The following is a 14,598-nucleotide window of genomic DNA, read 5'->3' as shown; positions in this document are numbered from 1 at the left end:
TCTTAAATAAGTGCAAAAAAAAGAAAAGAAACATATTTTCTCCTTTACCGTTTTTCAAATAAGTCCAAAATATCCGAGATATTTTCCTTTCAAAATTAAAAATAAAAGATTTTTCGCTTAAATTTTGACAACCACTGTATCTTTTCTGGGTTTTCTTGTAAATTTAATCTAGTAAGTACTAGATGAAACATTGATATGTTCCAGTTGCCGTATTATGAAGATATTATATTTTTTAGATAAATACTGGGATAATTATTAAAAGAATTCCAAAAATAATTTCAAAAAATATTTTTTTCGCGAAAAAACTCATAGACGTGTTTCTGGGGTCGAAATATACCACCCCTAAACATATTTACACTTATTTAAGATTAACCATGTATAGGTGTTCTTTTTTTCTCACTAGGTATGTATTAGTCAAATCAATTCAGGTTTAATTTAAACAAAGTCCATAAAACATGTTCATCCATAATTTTTGTACAATATTAGAAAAATTACACATCGGCTACAACAAATTTAAAAATAAATTTATGACCGTCTTTAAAAGTATTCATTTATTAAAATTATTTCTTTGCAATAAAATTGATAATTTATTAAATATATCGTACAAAATAAACATATATGTTGTGTAAATATAAAAGTGTAGGTGTTCAAATCAGAAAATGTTATGATTCATCTGGCGCTCTACATAATTCAATTTGTCTCATTTCCACTTTAATAAATCAATGAATAATATTCTTTCGAATTTTAATGAATGAACTGGAACGTTTCTCGAAACAATAAAATCATATTAACCAAGAAAACAAAAATAAAAACTTCGAAGTTATAAATAAACAAAGATGGTCTCATCTCAGTTATTTTTAAAATAATTACGATTTTGACTGTTCAGATATGTGTGTGTGTTTATTCTAACACGTGACAACGGAAGCAAATGAAAAAAGGAGTCGTTACGTTGTTTTGGTAATTGACTCGTGGTTATGTTATTGACGTAGGTACTGAATTTTTATGACTTACGTTACTATAAAAACGTTAACCTCATTTTAACAGTTTTGGTCAAAGAGTTTTACTCAAATAAATTAAATTCACTCCTATTAATGTCACGTGACATGCTAAGCACTTTGTGCATTTGCACTACTTTAGCACTGTCTAGGATTTTTTATTCAGATTCATTATACAGGGTGTGCCAAATTCGAGCTTTTTCATTGGGATCTTGGAAACTAGAAGAAATACGAGGTCGGATAAATAAATGGAGACAAAGCTGCGCTATTTAATGCCGATCCAAAAGCCACCCTTAACAGTTTAAAAATTCCAAATACGTCCGACGATTTTTGAAATAAAAACGAATATTCGCAATTTTATTTACATATACGATTTCGTGGCACAAAAGCTGTCCGAGATGTAGCTGGCGTTACCCTCAGGGTGTCCGAGATTTAGTTTAGCTCTGCGCCGCTCCGCGTTGATAGTTGTTTACAGCGCAGCCGACAAAGAATACTGTACCGTAGTTCTGCTTCCAGTCGACAGAGTGGGTGGTTGTCGGAGACAGTGTTGCCAGAACTACTGATTAATTTGTAGATTTACGGATTTTGGGTACAGTACGTTAATAATAAGGATTTTCTATCAATAAATAATTTAATATAATATTATATGTTATATATATTAAACAAAGAATGGCGTGAGAGTTGGCTTGAAAATGAAGATCGCTGTTATTTCAAATGTGAAATATTATGGTAAATATCAATAATTGTCATTTCTAAGCCAACTAAACGATTTTTTTTCGTTCATACTTTATAAATATTATTCAGTACCTATAAAACAATTTGTGTTTTTGTTATTTTTTCTATCTTTAACACGAATAAATTTTCAATACAAAAGGCGGATTTTGTGCGGAACCAAACCAAAAACTTGGTGAAATTAGATCCAAAAAGAAATGGTTTAACAGTTCGACTGTTATAATAAATTTTGATCTTCCTATATCTATGTAAAACAGCTAAAAATCGCACTATTTGGTATTAATTTATATATGCTTTTAAAACGTGAAGTTCACAATATATGATAAAATTATAATATATTATAAACATCTCTATAGACTAAAATGCTAATGATAATAGTAAGAACCCAACAATACAGCAATTTTAAAACTCAGTAATTGTCTTAAAACCTTTTAACCTTCTATTAAGTAGGTTTGTTATCTATCAATAAACGTAGCACGTGTTTTTCCATCGCATATACTGACGCCGATATTAAAATAATAACTTAATTGTAGCAATAAATTTTTGTTTATTTATATCTAATAATTGTTTCAACAATCGATTAATAATATCAATATTAATATTATTAGGATATCGTTATAATAATTTAGATTCATATTTACTATGTCATTTTGTATATGTCATAATGAATTTTGACCTCCAAAGGTTTGCAGAAAAAGTATATTAAAGAAACATAACTTTTTGAATTAAAAATTAGATTAACAACAATTTTTGTAAAATTACAAGGTATATAATATGTAATTATAATCCTAAGAAGTAATGTATGTATGACTATTGTAGTAACGTTATCTCACAATTTCACTGATAAGACTTGTTCTCGTAGGTCTTATCGTCTAGCCCATTAATAATAAGATATTAACATTGACAATACTAAAAATGTTTAAAAGTGATGTGAAAACAGGTGTGTGACTCATCAAAATGGAAATCGTAGGTATAGCCAGATTTAGACTTTAGTTTGCTCTCAAATAAGGCAAACTTTCAAGATATTGTTTTACTAATTTCTACAAGTGAATTTTGGTGAGGTAAATAGGTAGTTTTATTAAATATAATATTTGACATTACATATTCAGATATTCATAATTTTTTATTCAATCATTAATATATAAATATAAATTGTAACAATTAAAAGATCAATAATCATTATGTTAATAATCCCTATATCATTATGGCAGTTCAAACGCGCGTCGAGTTTTATTACAGTTTTCCTAGTACTGTTGATTGAAAGAATTGGAAAAATAGAAACCTAATGGACGAATTCGTGACAAGACTGATTTGATTTCAACTTGCGTCTCAAGTGCTGTACGGTGGAGACACCAATTGTTCTACGGCCAACGCATAAAACACTTATTTTCTCTAATTCAGGCTGACGGTAACGCTACCTACATCTCGGACAGGTTTTGTTCCACGAAATGGCCCATAATTTTGATTGCGCGCCTTCTTATTTCTTCAATCAACAATAGTACTAAAATGTTATTACTATAATCAAAAGGTTAAATGAATTATTTACAAAATAGTGCCTCTCACAAGATCAAAAGTAATGATTTTAAACGAAAAATTATTAAAATAACTTTCTTAAACATTCCAAATTGTCCCCTACCTTCAAACTACATTTTGTATTATTGTCCTAAACAATTTTGGCAAGACTGCTGTACAAGAACAGCGACATTGATCTTTTAAAAAGTTGAACCCGACCAACAAGTACCGTAAATTATGGTAACGTATGTATACGAAATCGGGATAAGTATTTTACCTGTGAAGTCGTGGTGACAATGGCCCTTGAGGGTAAATGTTTTTTCAGCATATTCGGTTCGTTGCCGTTCGCATTATGATCATTTTGAAAGTCGGTAGCCATCTGCAACAAAAAGAAGAACATAATATATTTATTTATAAATTATCGCTTTGCAAAACCAATACAGAATATCGTTTAGCAACTGCTTTGTGTGGGCGTAACAGCAATTATAATTTGTTTACTCTCGTCTTTTGCGAAAACATATTTCGTTGTCGGTTTGATGAAAACAAACTAAAATGTATCGTGCTAATGTTTCATCTCTTTTACGTAATATTATAGAATTTATGGATGGTTTAATACAGAAAATCGTCTGTTTAATATTGCATCCAATAAATTCTGATCAGTAAAATATATTTTTTTTCAATAATTTTTACAATTTGTAGCTTAATTATTTGTCTTTTTAAAATAAAAAAATTGAAGCTCCCATTTGTCTATTATACGAGGGTAACCAAAATGTTATTGCGGCGAAAATTTGATATACCCTGTATGGAATGGTTTAACAAAGAAAATAATTTAATAACCAGTTTATTATCAACGTGCATTTTTCTCGATAGTTTCTTTTTTGGTTCATCTCAATAGCTGTACTTATATTGGAGATAGGTGATAGCCTCTGAAGAAGACAGTAATGACTTCTAGCAATTTTAGAATTAAAAGCATGAATTTGATTTTGGTCTCCAACAACATACCTATGAAATAGTGTTTATCCTTTTTTTTAATCTCACTGTCATTGAAAAGTTATATTATTATTGCCTGCTGGCAGTTACTCTAGCTGAGATGGTTTTAAGTCCAGAAATTGATATATGTAATTATAATCCTAGGTTTAGGTTAGGTTCCTGGGGTTTGGGATACTGTTTGATCCCTCACTCGGAGGCCTTGGGCCCATTGCGATACCCTGTGTTATTGTACCAAACCATTTCATTCTTTCTTTGAGTTAAAGCACTTCCGGCTCTTTGCAAAGTTTCCGGTGTCGTTGCTATTGGCTTCTGCTGCTTCCTCTAGTCCCTCCAAAAAACCGTGCCCTGAAGTGTTAAAGCCTCGGTATTCCAGTGCCGGACAGTGGCATAGCAGATCAGCAGATGCTCTATGGTTTTTTCTTCCTGTTAGCATGTATATATTGAAGGAATGTATTGTATAATCCTTGCTCTAGTTGTATCTAGAGCTGCTAATCGCTGTACTTTTGTGAAGCTTTGAGCCAATACAGCTTCTGGACTTTAAACATATCTGCTGGAGTAACTGTTAAAAAGCAACAAAAATTATTTCCTATGTGTATTAATGAGGACCAAAAGCAAAGGCCTGCTTTAATGTTAAAATCGTTATTAATTCTTACATTCTTCTCCAAAAACGAATATCTCTAACAGAAAAATCCACGGGATGTTTTAAACTTTCGTAAAGATAACATTTTCCTTACCGTCGTATAATATACAGATAGGTATTTTAATTTTTAATTTAAGAAGACGCGAAAAAGTCAAATAACTTCGCTACAAATTGCTTAAAAATCATCAAAATCAGCCCACTAGATAGAACAATATACAGGGTGGTCCGAACTGTATTCCGGAAACTTTGGCAGCATATTCTGTAGACAAAAATAAGTAAAAAAGTTCATATAAATATATGTCCTAAAATGCTTAGTTTCGGAGATACAGGGTGTAGAAGTTCCATTTTTATTTCGATTTTTTTCAAATAATTTCTGAAGTAACGTCAATATTTGGATGAAAATTGGTGTCTGGGAGTTCTTTGACATTAAAAATTTGATTTTGATATCAATATGACTCCTAATAGTAGGGGGCGCCAACTACATGTGTTTTAACTGTTTTGAAGAGTAATAACTTTTCGTCCGTACTTGTATAAAACTGCTGAGTAAAAAAATGTACCTTTCCGTGATTTTTTACATAAAAAATGTCTCTTTGTAAAAATCGTTACGAGCAACCATTCTCAAGATATTTAGAATGAAATAGATATTTATTTGAATGAAATAATAAATTTCCGAAATTTTAATTTTTTTAAATTAATCATCAATTTTCTGCGAAAAAAATGATGATAAAACAGTTTCTGTTGAACTTTTGACACAAAAAACTTTTCAAATTTATGATTTTAGTCTAATAACTTTAGTTAACATATTTAATTTATGTCAAAGAAGACAGGTATTGATAATTTCAATTCCAAATATCTCGAGAACCATTACTCGTAGCGACTTTTACCACGAGATGTTTTTTACGTAAAAAACGTCGGAAATGTATATTTTTTTACTCAGTACTTTATAACAGGTACGGACGAAAAGTTATTACCTACTCTTCAAATCAGTTTAAAAATATGCAGGGGGCGCCCTCTACAAGTAGGAGTCATATTGATATTAAAATCAAATTTCTCATGCCAAAAAACTCCTAGACACCAAATTTCATCCAAATATTGATTTTATTTCAGAAATTATTTGAAAAAAATCGAAATAAAAATGAAACTTCCACACCCTGTATCTCCGAAACTAAGCATTTTACGACATATATTTATACGAACTTTTTTACTTATTTTTATCTGCAGAATAAGCTGCCGAAGTTTCCGGAATACGGTGCGGACCACCCTGTATTTTATATTGATCTATAAATTTCAGAAAATTTTAAGGATTTCGTTTTTCATGTCGCATGCCGCTCCGCGCGCCGGCCGGTTGGATTATATTACAGTTCTAGCATAAAATATAATATCTTTAATCTATGATAATGGAGATAATAATATAGTGAACCAGTAAATACTGAAAAGAAGAATTATTGTTATTGAATATTAATAGTAAGTATTAATACTCAATAACAATAATTCTAAATATGTATTTTAATTCTCTAATATAATTTATAGTTTTACACAGGATATACATTGGAAAACGTGATCTCCATAAAAAAGCGGATGTATATTAAATAGTAAGTGCAATAAATGTTTACTACGTTCTCACCAATAGCAAACGCAAATATTAATAACTGGAAGGAGGTTAAGACGTGCATATTATTAAACATAAAGTACGTATTGAAAAAATTCAACGATTTATCTAAATATTTAACACTCTTAAAACAAGTAATAAATTTTACGGAGGAGTCAACGAATCTTGGCGTATTTTTTTCGAGTGTCCTTGTAAGTGAGAAGTTGGTTACTGTTAATACATTGGTTTCATAAATATAAAATTGTTAAAACTTAAATATTTTCAGTGAAGGAAAAAAATAGGATTAAAAAAATAAAGAAAAATTATATTTTATAATGATTAGTGTCGGTAAATGCTCGAGAGAATTTATTTTTGGAGAATGTTCCTTCTAGAACGAACGAGAATAACCAAGCAAATGTCGAGAATTTATACTAGCCCAAAGCAAAATTTTTACGATTTATTCAAAACTTTCTTGTTTTTACTTATTCTTCTGGAGAAAAATGAGAATTTTGAGAACGGTTATAGAAACAAAGTTATAAGAAGATTATTTTAAGAAATCATGCTTCATAATAAATAGTACTGCACTAACACATAAGATGCCGATCCAAAGGGTATTATGATTTTGAAAATTGCTGCTCGGAATAGATCTTAGATCTTTTACTCCCTTTTGTCCTAAATATTTCCTTGGATGATCAGTTCCAGTATCTAATATTTTTTACGGCGAATGCAGATTATGTGGTAAAAATGGGGAAACACCAGAACGCCTCATCTATGAGTGCGCCGAGACGACAACCATTCGTGCCATAAACGACTGATATTATACATATAGTTACGACTAATATCGGAGATGGAGAACTAACATCTGTAAAACCGTTTCAGGTACTGGCTTTTGTCAAAGCCCTGTGACTGTAGAATGAGTTATAACTCAAGAAAGGGGGATACAATAGATCTATAAAGTCGCGGTAATTAACTTCCTCCCTCCCATACAATCTAGATACAATCTAGTATTTTTGGACTTTCATTATTTAACCTATATAAGTATTACGTTATCCTGACCAACGATGCTGAATGGATGTGCCTTTTGTTTATGAATTCATTTCATTAGTAACCTCTACCTGCATCCATAATATATGCAGAATTTTAAATTTTTTTGCAGTTTCTGGATCTAGAATCCAACGCTCAAATCCATACGAGTAGAACACATACATAACCATCTCATTGTGAGAACTTCTAGTTCCAGGCTAATCTCTTTATTTTCATGAAGATTTTTCTTACAATATCCTTTAGCGGATTTGCTCTCTAAATTTAAATATTTCAAAGAACTTTAATTATTTGTTAAGAAATATTTTTTTATCATCATCATTTTCAGCTTATTCGACCATTTCCAATTATGGTGTAGCCTCCCTCTATTAAGATACTCTCTTTGTAGTTGGGCCCATTGTTGTTGGCTATGCGGGCCTAAGTTATCCCTGCTAATTTCCTATTATCATGGTCCCGTCCCAGATCTAATTTCTCGTGGGTACCATGCTGTAATTGTTGTGGTCCATCTGTTGTCCGTCCTTCTTGCCAGGTGTCCTGCCCATTGCCATTTTAAGACAATTTGCCTCTTTGAATGACATCTATTATCTAGGTCTTTTGTCGTATCCACTCTATTCTTTTACGGTCTTTCCTGATTATTCCCAGCATATTTAGTTCCATTGAGCGTTGTGCGACCTGCAGTTTCCTAATGATGTCCGTTTTAAGTGTCCAGGTTTCGCATACATAGATCATCACTGGTAGTACACATTGGTCGAATGTTTGGTTCTTTAGATAAAGTGGCATTTTAGATTTGATTATGATTGAGTTTCTTCCATAAGTAAGTAACTTTATTGCTGGCTGTATTTAGTTCGTTAATTTCTGCTTGTAGTTCGTCAGGGCTATTGGCAATTAGAACTATGTCATCAGCGAATCTTAGATAGTTGAGATATTCTCCATCTATTTTTAATCCTTTGTGGGTCCAGTCCAGTTGACGGAAGATTTCTTCTAGTGTAAACAGCTTTGTCGCGTCTCCCTGTCGTACTCCCTGCCTTTCTCTTGCTTTGGCTTCTTTGTATATATTGCCGAGGGTTTCTATATAAGGTCTGGCAATACCTTGTTTCGCTAGGGTATTTATTATTGCCTTAGGATATATCAAGTCGAAAGTCTTCTCAAAGTCTATAAGGGCTATGGCTAGTGGAAGTTCGTATTCTTTTTTCGGCTGATCAGTTTCTTTTTATTTTATTAGTAACCTTAAATCTTCTACTTAGCACTCTACTGAAATTGTTTGTTGGCGTTTAGAATTTTAATTTTCAACAGAAACATTTCATTAGGTTTTACAGCACTGATAAAAATTTAGGCCGTTATCAGCCTAATCGTCCCTCACATTTGAGGGCCAATTTAAAACTTAACAAATCCTGTCGGCTTATATTTAATTTGTTTATATTGTATTTAGAATTGACATCTTAGTTTGTCGTCTTTCATGTTTGATAGCGTATTATTTTAAATTCTCGATGTCTTATCAAATTTGGCTCTCTTACCCAAATAATTGAGTTTTTATCTCGGTTAACGAGGCCAGCACGCGCAAAATATTTATTTTTGTAATTCTTGACATGCATTAGGTATTATATTTGGAATAATATAATATTCTTCATTTTAATTATTAACCTAACCTAACCTAACCTAACACAAAAACGCCTTTTGATTTTCAGGACTTCAACCCAAAAAAAAATCAACTATATTTTCCTGTTTTTCTTTAAAACAGTATGGAAATTTCGAAAAGTATAAACCGGATTAATCATTTTAGAACAAGCAAATTTTTTTATGAAGAATGCATTTTTCTCAAAATGTCAATAATAAAAGCGTTTTTCCTCTTGTAAAGACAATGAGGGGACATACTGTATAAGTTGATACAAAAAGTATTTCGAAGTTCCAATATCTTTTAGTATTAAGTAAACTCTACAACGTTTATCTCTGACTGTTTTTAAATGTAACCTAGTTTATCCTTCAAATCATTGTGTGCAAATTATTGGGAAACTACTTTTGGTTTTTCTCTTAAGTATTCAACAGATTATTTGTTTCTTTCAGCAATTGCTTTGTATATTTTATGAGTGGCATTTAAGAACCAAACATTTTTGTTGTTGACATCAAAATACTATAAGTTTTTAAACCATTATCTTCCTGTAAATTTTATATTCTATCAATATATAAGTAGGTAACTGATAACTAATTTTGATACTGGACTAAATAAAATCGTAACAATATTTGTAACAAAAATTGATTGTTTAAATGAGAGGTCCAAAAAGGTCGATAAAATAAATTTTATTTATCCAATACCTGAATTTTGTTATAACTGCCACAGAAACCTGTTCTCAATAACATATTTTATGTAATCAATTTAACTCTACTACACAAAAGCACAGTGTCAATATATTTTCGGTTATAATGGGTATTAATAAGATTATATTAAACGTCTATAACTAACCGCAGTTAACACTCGTGCTTACCGCTGTGGCTCCCATGACGATTTTTTTTTCGTTTATCTACACGCACTTACACTAAGCCTCAGTTTACACAGAATATATTTAAAAACTAATTAACAGAACTATTACATTTTCTTTCGAAAATCGTTATTTCACGTCGCTATGCCTTCGCCAACCGATAAACAAATAAAAAGCAACTGTTATCACGCAGCACCAGTTATTGTAGGCAAGTCATATAAGTACATATGTGTTACGAACGAATTATAATCTTATCGCTGGTACTCGGTACTCGTTTAACATCGTGACGAAATTCGTCTACGAGAATTATTATTTGCTCTGTGGATTAATAATTACCGATGCAGAACCGAAAATAGAGTTCAAAGTCATGTAGAAATATTTTGCGCTAATATAGGTAATTGAAAGAAGGAAATAATACTGTTTTGCTGTCTGATTGTTTCAATAATTCCCAAACGTTATTAAGATTTTCAAGTTATTTATTCATATTTTATTTATATTCAACGTCCATCAAAAGAAAACTAATAACAATTGCTATTAGACAAGATGCAAAAATGATTCTTCATTTGCCCCCATGAGTTTCGTCGCTGTTCTGTTTTGTGTCATTTTCTACCAGATTGTTTTATAATACTGCTATTTCAACTTAGATTAAGATATAAACTTGGTCTTTTACTCTTCTAAATGAAATTTGCATAATGTTAGTGGTCTATCTTTCGTCAGTTCTTCTTGCCACTGCCATTTGAGAGATTTAATTCTGTAGATAACGTGTGTTAATCCCAGTTTTTTGTTTTATCCATTCTGTACACTTGTGATATATATCTCAGGATTTCAAGCGTACGTCGCACCACAGACCTTTGCCATTTTGTTATACCTTCTGAATCATTTTTTTCAATATTCAAGTTTCACAGCCATATGTCATGACTCTTTTATCTACATTCTGCTAATTTTATAATGGACTATATCCTGCCAAGGTTCCTTTTGAAAAACAGGAACTTTTTGTTCTGACGCCTGTTTGTGTCCTTTGTTCTAACCTTCTTTGCGGGGCCTCTACCAAGACCTGTCTTGTCAAGGATAGTGTAGATCCTGTTGCGTTGGATACGTCTTAAATCATATGTGATGAAATATTGATCTTTATGCGTATATTAGTCTCCTTTATATAACTTCGCATTTTCAGCTCACGAATTCCAATACAAATTCTATATTCCAGCTTATCAACAAAAATATATTTTTACTATAGGTGGTAGCCTCCAATATGTCCGAAGTTCCAATATGTCCGAAGAAATGTTATGCACAAAAACCTTTTAATCACCAACCTATAAATTAATTTCCCAGTGCAGTTTCAAGCCCAAAGAAGGAATCTTCAACGTTATGTGACATTATGTAGCAACCGATTTGTCCAAGTACCTTATACAATAAAAATTTAAATATATAAGGAAAATTTTGGCTATACTTTCCATAAGATGAAGTATTCTACCAGATAATACAGTAAAATATATATTTTTCAGTATATTTTTAATGTTTAATCTGTTCCTATTATATGCATTAAAGATTTGGATATGAATAATCAAAACTGTCAGTGAATGCAGTAAGAACAAGGGATAATATCAACATCAACATCAAGAAAACTAAATTCATGATAGTAACTCTCAAACTACAAGAATTTCAAAACTCAAGCCTAACATGCGACAATAAACCAATTTAAAGGGTGAATAAATTTAAATATTTAGGAACGCGATTCTGTAAAATCTAATCGGGGAATCCGACACAGAAATCAGATGTTTAATTGAAAATGCCTGTAGTACGTTCATGAAGTTCAAAAAAGTGTCCACCAATACTGATTTCGAACTTGGCCTAAGAATTAGATTTGCTAAATGCCATGTCTGACTAGTATTACTGTATTGTATGGAGGGATGGACAATAAAAGTGTTCTAAAGAATCCATGTATTGCAAGAAGGACTAATAATGAGATCTTGAAAATTATTAATAAAGACGGCGAACTGCTGGACACAATCAAACGATAGATACCAATTCCTTCAGCTCATCATTGAAGGAAAGATTGAGGAAAAGAGTAGAGTCGGTAGGAAAAAGTTGTCATGGCTTCGCAACATCAGACAGTGGACGGGACTGAGGACAATGGAAGATCTACTCCATACAATCCGAAATAAAGAAGAGTGGACTAATGTGATAAATGTAATATTGCTTAGAACACTTTTGGCTGCCAAATATGTTTAAAGATTATTTAAAATCTTTAGAAGTTATTTCTTCTTAAAATTCCTAATGTCCATTTTACAAGACATATCATGATTGTTTAGCAGCACTATTCAAATATTTTTTCTGCAGTACAACGCTTTGTCTACGAATAAATGTTTACTCATAAATACAGATAAATACCAAAATTACTAAATAACAAAACATATTTATTATTAAGTACTTTTCTGAAGAGGTTAGAAAATACAATTAAAAACAATAATAATGCACAACCAATAATCTTTTTTACCTGTCAAAATACCAGTGTAATAAATTCCACAGCTATCAGCAGGTATTCAAATTGATATATTAATAATTATATCAATCCAATCCACCTGCCTTTTTATATATCATATTTTGTAATCGCTTTTGTCCATCATCTGTCAATATTAAACATTTTATTCGACCAAGATCAAGATCATGATACAACCAATTATGCTAATTCTCGACATCTCGATGGCGAATCGAAAATTTGCGCAAGATTTGAAGATCATTAAAAATTCAAACGTTCTAAAACCGTCTTGTTGATTCCTGGTAAAAAATGTCGTGGGCAAGGCTTATTGAGCTGCTCGCTAACCTTGATCGAATGATATTTTTCATTTTTTTTTCTAGAATATTTTATAGTTTGTTATCATCGATTGGTTGTGTCGTTCTGCTCTCGAGATATATTTGAACAAGAAGTTTTAATAACTTAAACGGAACGGATTAATTTTGAAAAAGGTGTTTTAGTTTTCCTAGAATTTTCATACATAATTTCATTATTGACATGGTTGATATTTAGTCGAGTATTTAGTTATATGATACTTATTGCTGTACATAGATAAGATTGATCATATTTATAATAAACACACAAGTTAAACTATTTGAACTTACACAAAAAATGTTATGAGGCAGATCTCAAATACATACAGGGAGATTCGTAGCGTTGAGCGAGACAGGTCTTGTTAAAACAAGTTTTGGTCTTACACTTACATCTAGCAGAAAAAGGAAAACCAAGATCAAGACTCGCATTTGATCTTCAATACCAAGACCAACCAGTGCAAAACTTCCGCAAGACCAACTCTATCTAGAAAGTGTATCTAGTAAAAATCTGCTAAAAAATGCAAGGCTTGCAAGAGTGTTGCAGCAACACTGAACCCTGCAAGATCAATACCAACCAAGACCAAGACTAGAGTTCACACTTGTAAAGGTCAGTGATCTTCTGACCGAAATGACGTGTTAATAAAAATAAATAAAGACAATGGGAGTCCGAAAATCTATTAGTTTTAATACCAAGACTACTTATTAACTGCGAGACCAAGACCAAGGCAGTCTTGGTCTCGGTCTTGCATTTGCTCATCACTAGAAATTGGAGGTGTATCACTAGAAGAAGTTTCCCTCATATGCATTTGAGACTTTTATGACATTTTTTTTTTGATAAAGTTGAAGATAAAGTTAAAATCTTAATTTTCACTTATGCACTTATTTAAGACTCACCCTGTATAAATAACTTTCTAATGATGTTTCAAGTATGTGAAAATTAGATCATATATAGGGAATAAAAAAATATATGAAAAAATTACAACGTATGGTTTAAAAGGAAAGGATTAACTTGGTTTGTTTCGAAACCTAGTCAAAATATACCGTAGCGTTGGAAGCTATAAAAATTTTAGTACCTACAAACTGAGTTACCATTCGTTCGGATTGTAAAAAAATTAAAAATAACTTTCGAGGTTAACTTACAATTGATAATTCTATTTTAAAGGCCGTTCATTTCGTACTGAAACCAAAAATTATTATTTTGGGGTAATAAACAACTGCGTACAAAGTAGTAGTAAAACTAATCCGTTCGTAGAACCTCGTAATAAGCATTATAAACTGGGTTTTAAAATCGGTCCATGGTTTCTTAAAGGCGTACTATTTTCTGTTTTTTGATTATTTTAATACATTCATGTGTATATTCAAACTGCTATGATTTAATATGGTGAATCGGAAAATAAAGAATCAAGATAACATACTATCACCAAAAACATAGCTTCTGTTGTAAAAAAAATCACGAATGCATGTATTAATACAGTTTGACTTAACCAATGGGAGTTATGGTTACGAAATGGTTACGAAAGCAACAAAAGACAGATAAAATGGTCAAAAAGACTCGTTAATGGCATTCATTACACCAAAGCTCTTGGTGCTGCAAAAGCAATAACAAAAAGGTCAAAGTGAAGCCAACAAATCCTTAGAATGGTGGAAAAATTCATCAGGACCTATACCGGGTGCGTCTCAAAAGTGGCTCACCTCCTATAACTTTTTTATTTTTTCAGATAAAAAAACGAGATTTGCTGTTAGTATATGACATAAATTAGGAATTATTGACGTATTCAATTATTTTCGGTCATTTCCTGT

At 31.4% G+C, this 14,598-nt stretch overlaps 1 protein-coding gene across 10 annotated transcripts in view; it reads right to left on the bottom strand.

Annotated features, from left to right (window-relative positions):
* Positions 1-14,598, bottom strand: part of LOC115883077 (sterile alpha and TIR motif-containing protein 1) — a 203,273-nt gene that overhangs the window by 44,069 nt on the left and 144,606 nt on the right. For 9 of the 10 annotated variants that reach the window (XR_004050324.1, XM_030901357.1, XM_030901354.1 and 6 more), the window contains one exon: positions 3,517-3,618. Coding sequence is in view for 9 of the 10 variants with exons in the window: in XM_030901357.1 (XP_030757217.1) it covers positions 3,517-3,618 (102 nt within the window). In the remaining variant the exon portion in view is untranslated. Of the gene's footprint in view, positions 1-3,516; positions 3,619-9,978; positions 10,133-14,598 lie in introns of those variants that run through there. The other variant, XM_030901361.1, reaches the window with a different exon arrangement.

The sequence above is a fragment of the Sitophilus oryzae genome, unplaced genomic scaffold, assembly GCF_002938485.1.
Source record: "Sitophilus oryzae breed Bouriz unplaced genomic scaffold, Soryzae_2.0 scaffold_1803_pilon_pilon, whole genome shotgun sequence".
Lineage (NCBI taxonomy): Eukaryota > Metazoa > Arthropoda > Insecta > Coleoptera > Curculionidae > Sitophilus > Sitophilus oryzae.
This window is presented reverse-complemented; position numbering and strand designations above follow the sequence as displayed.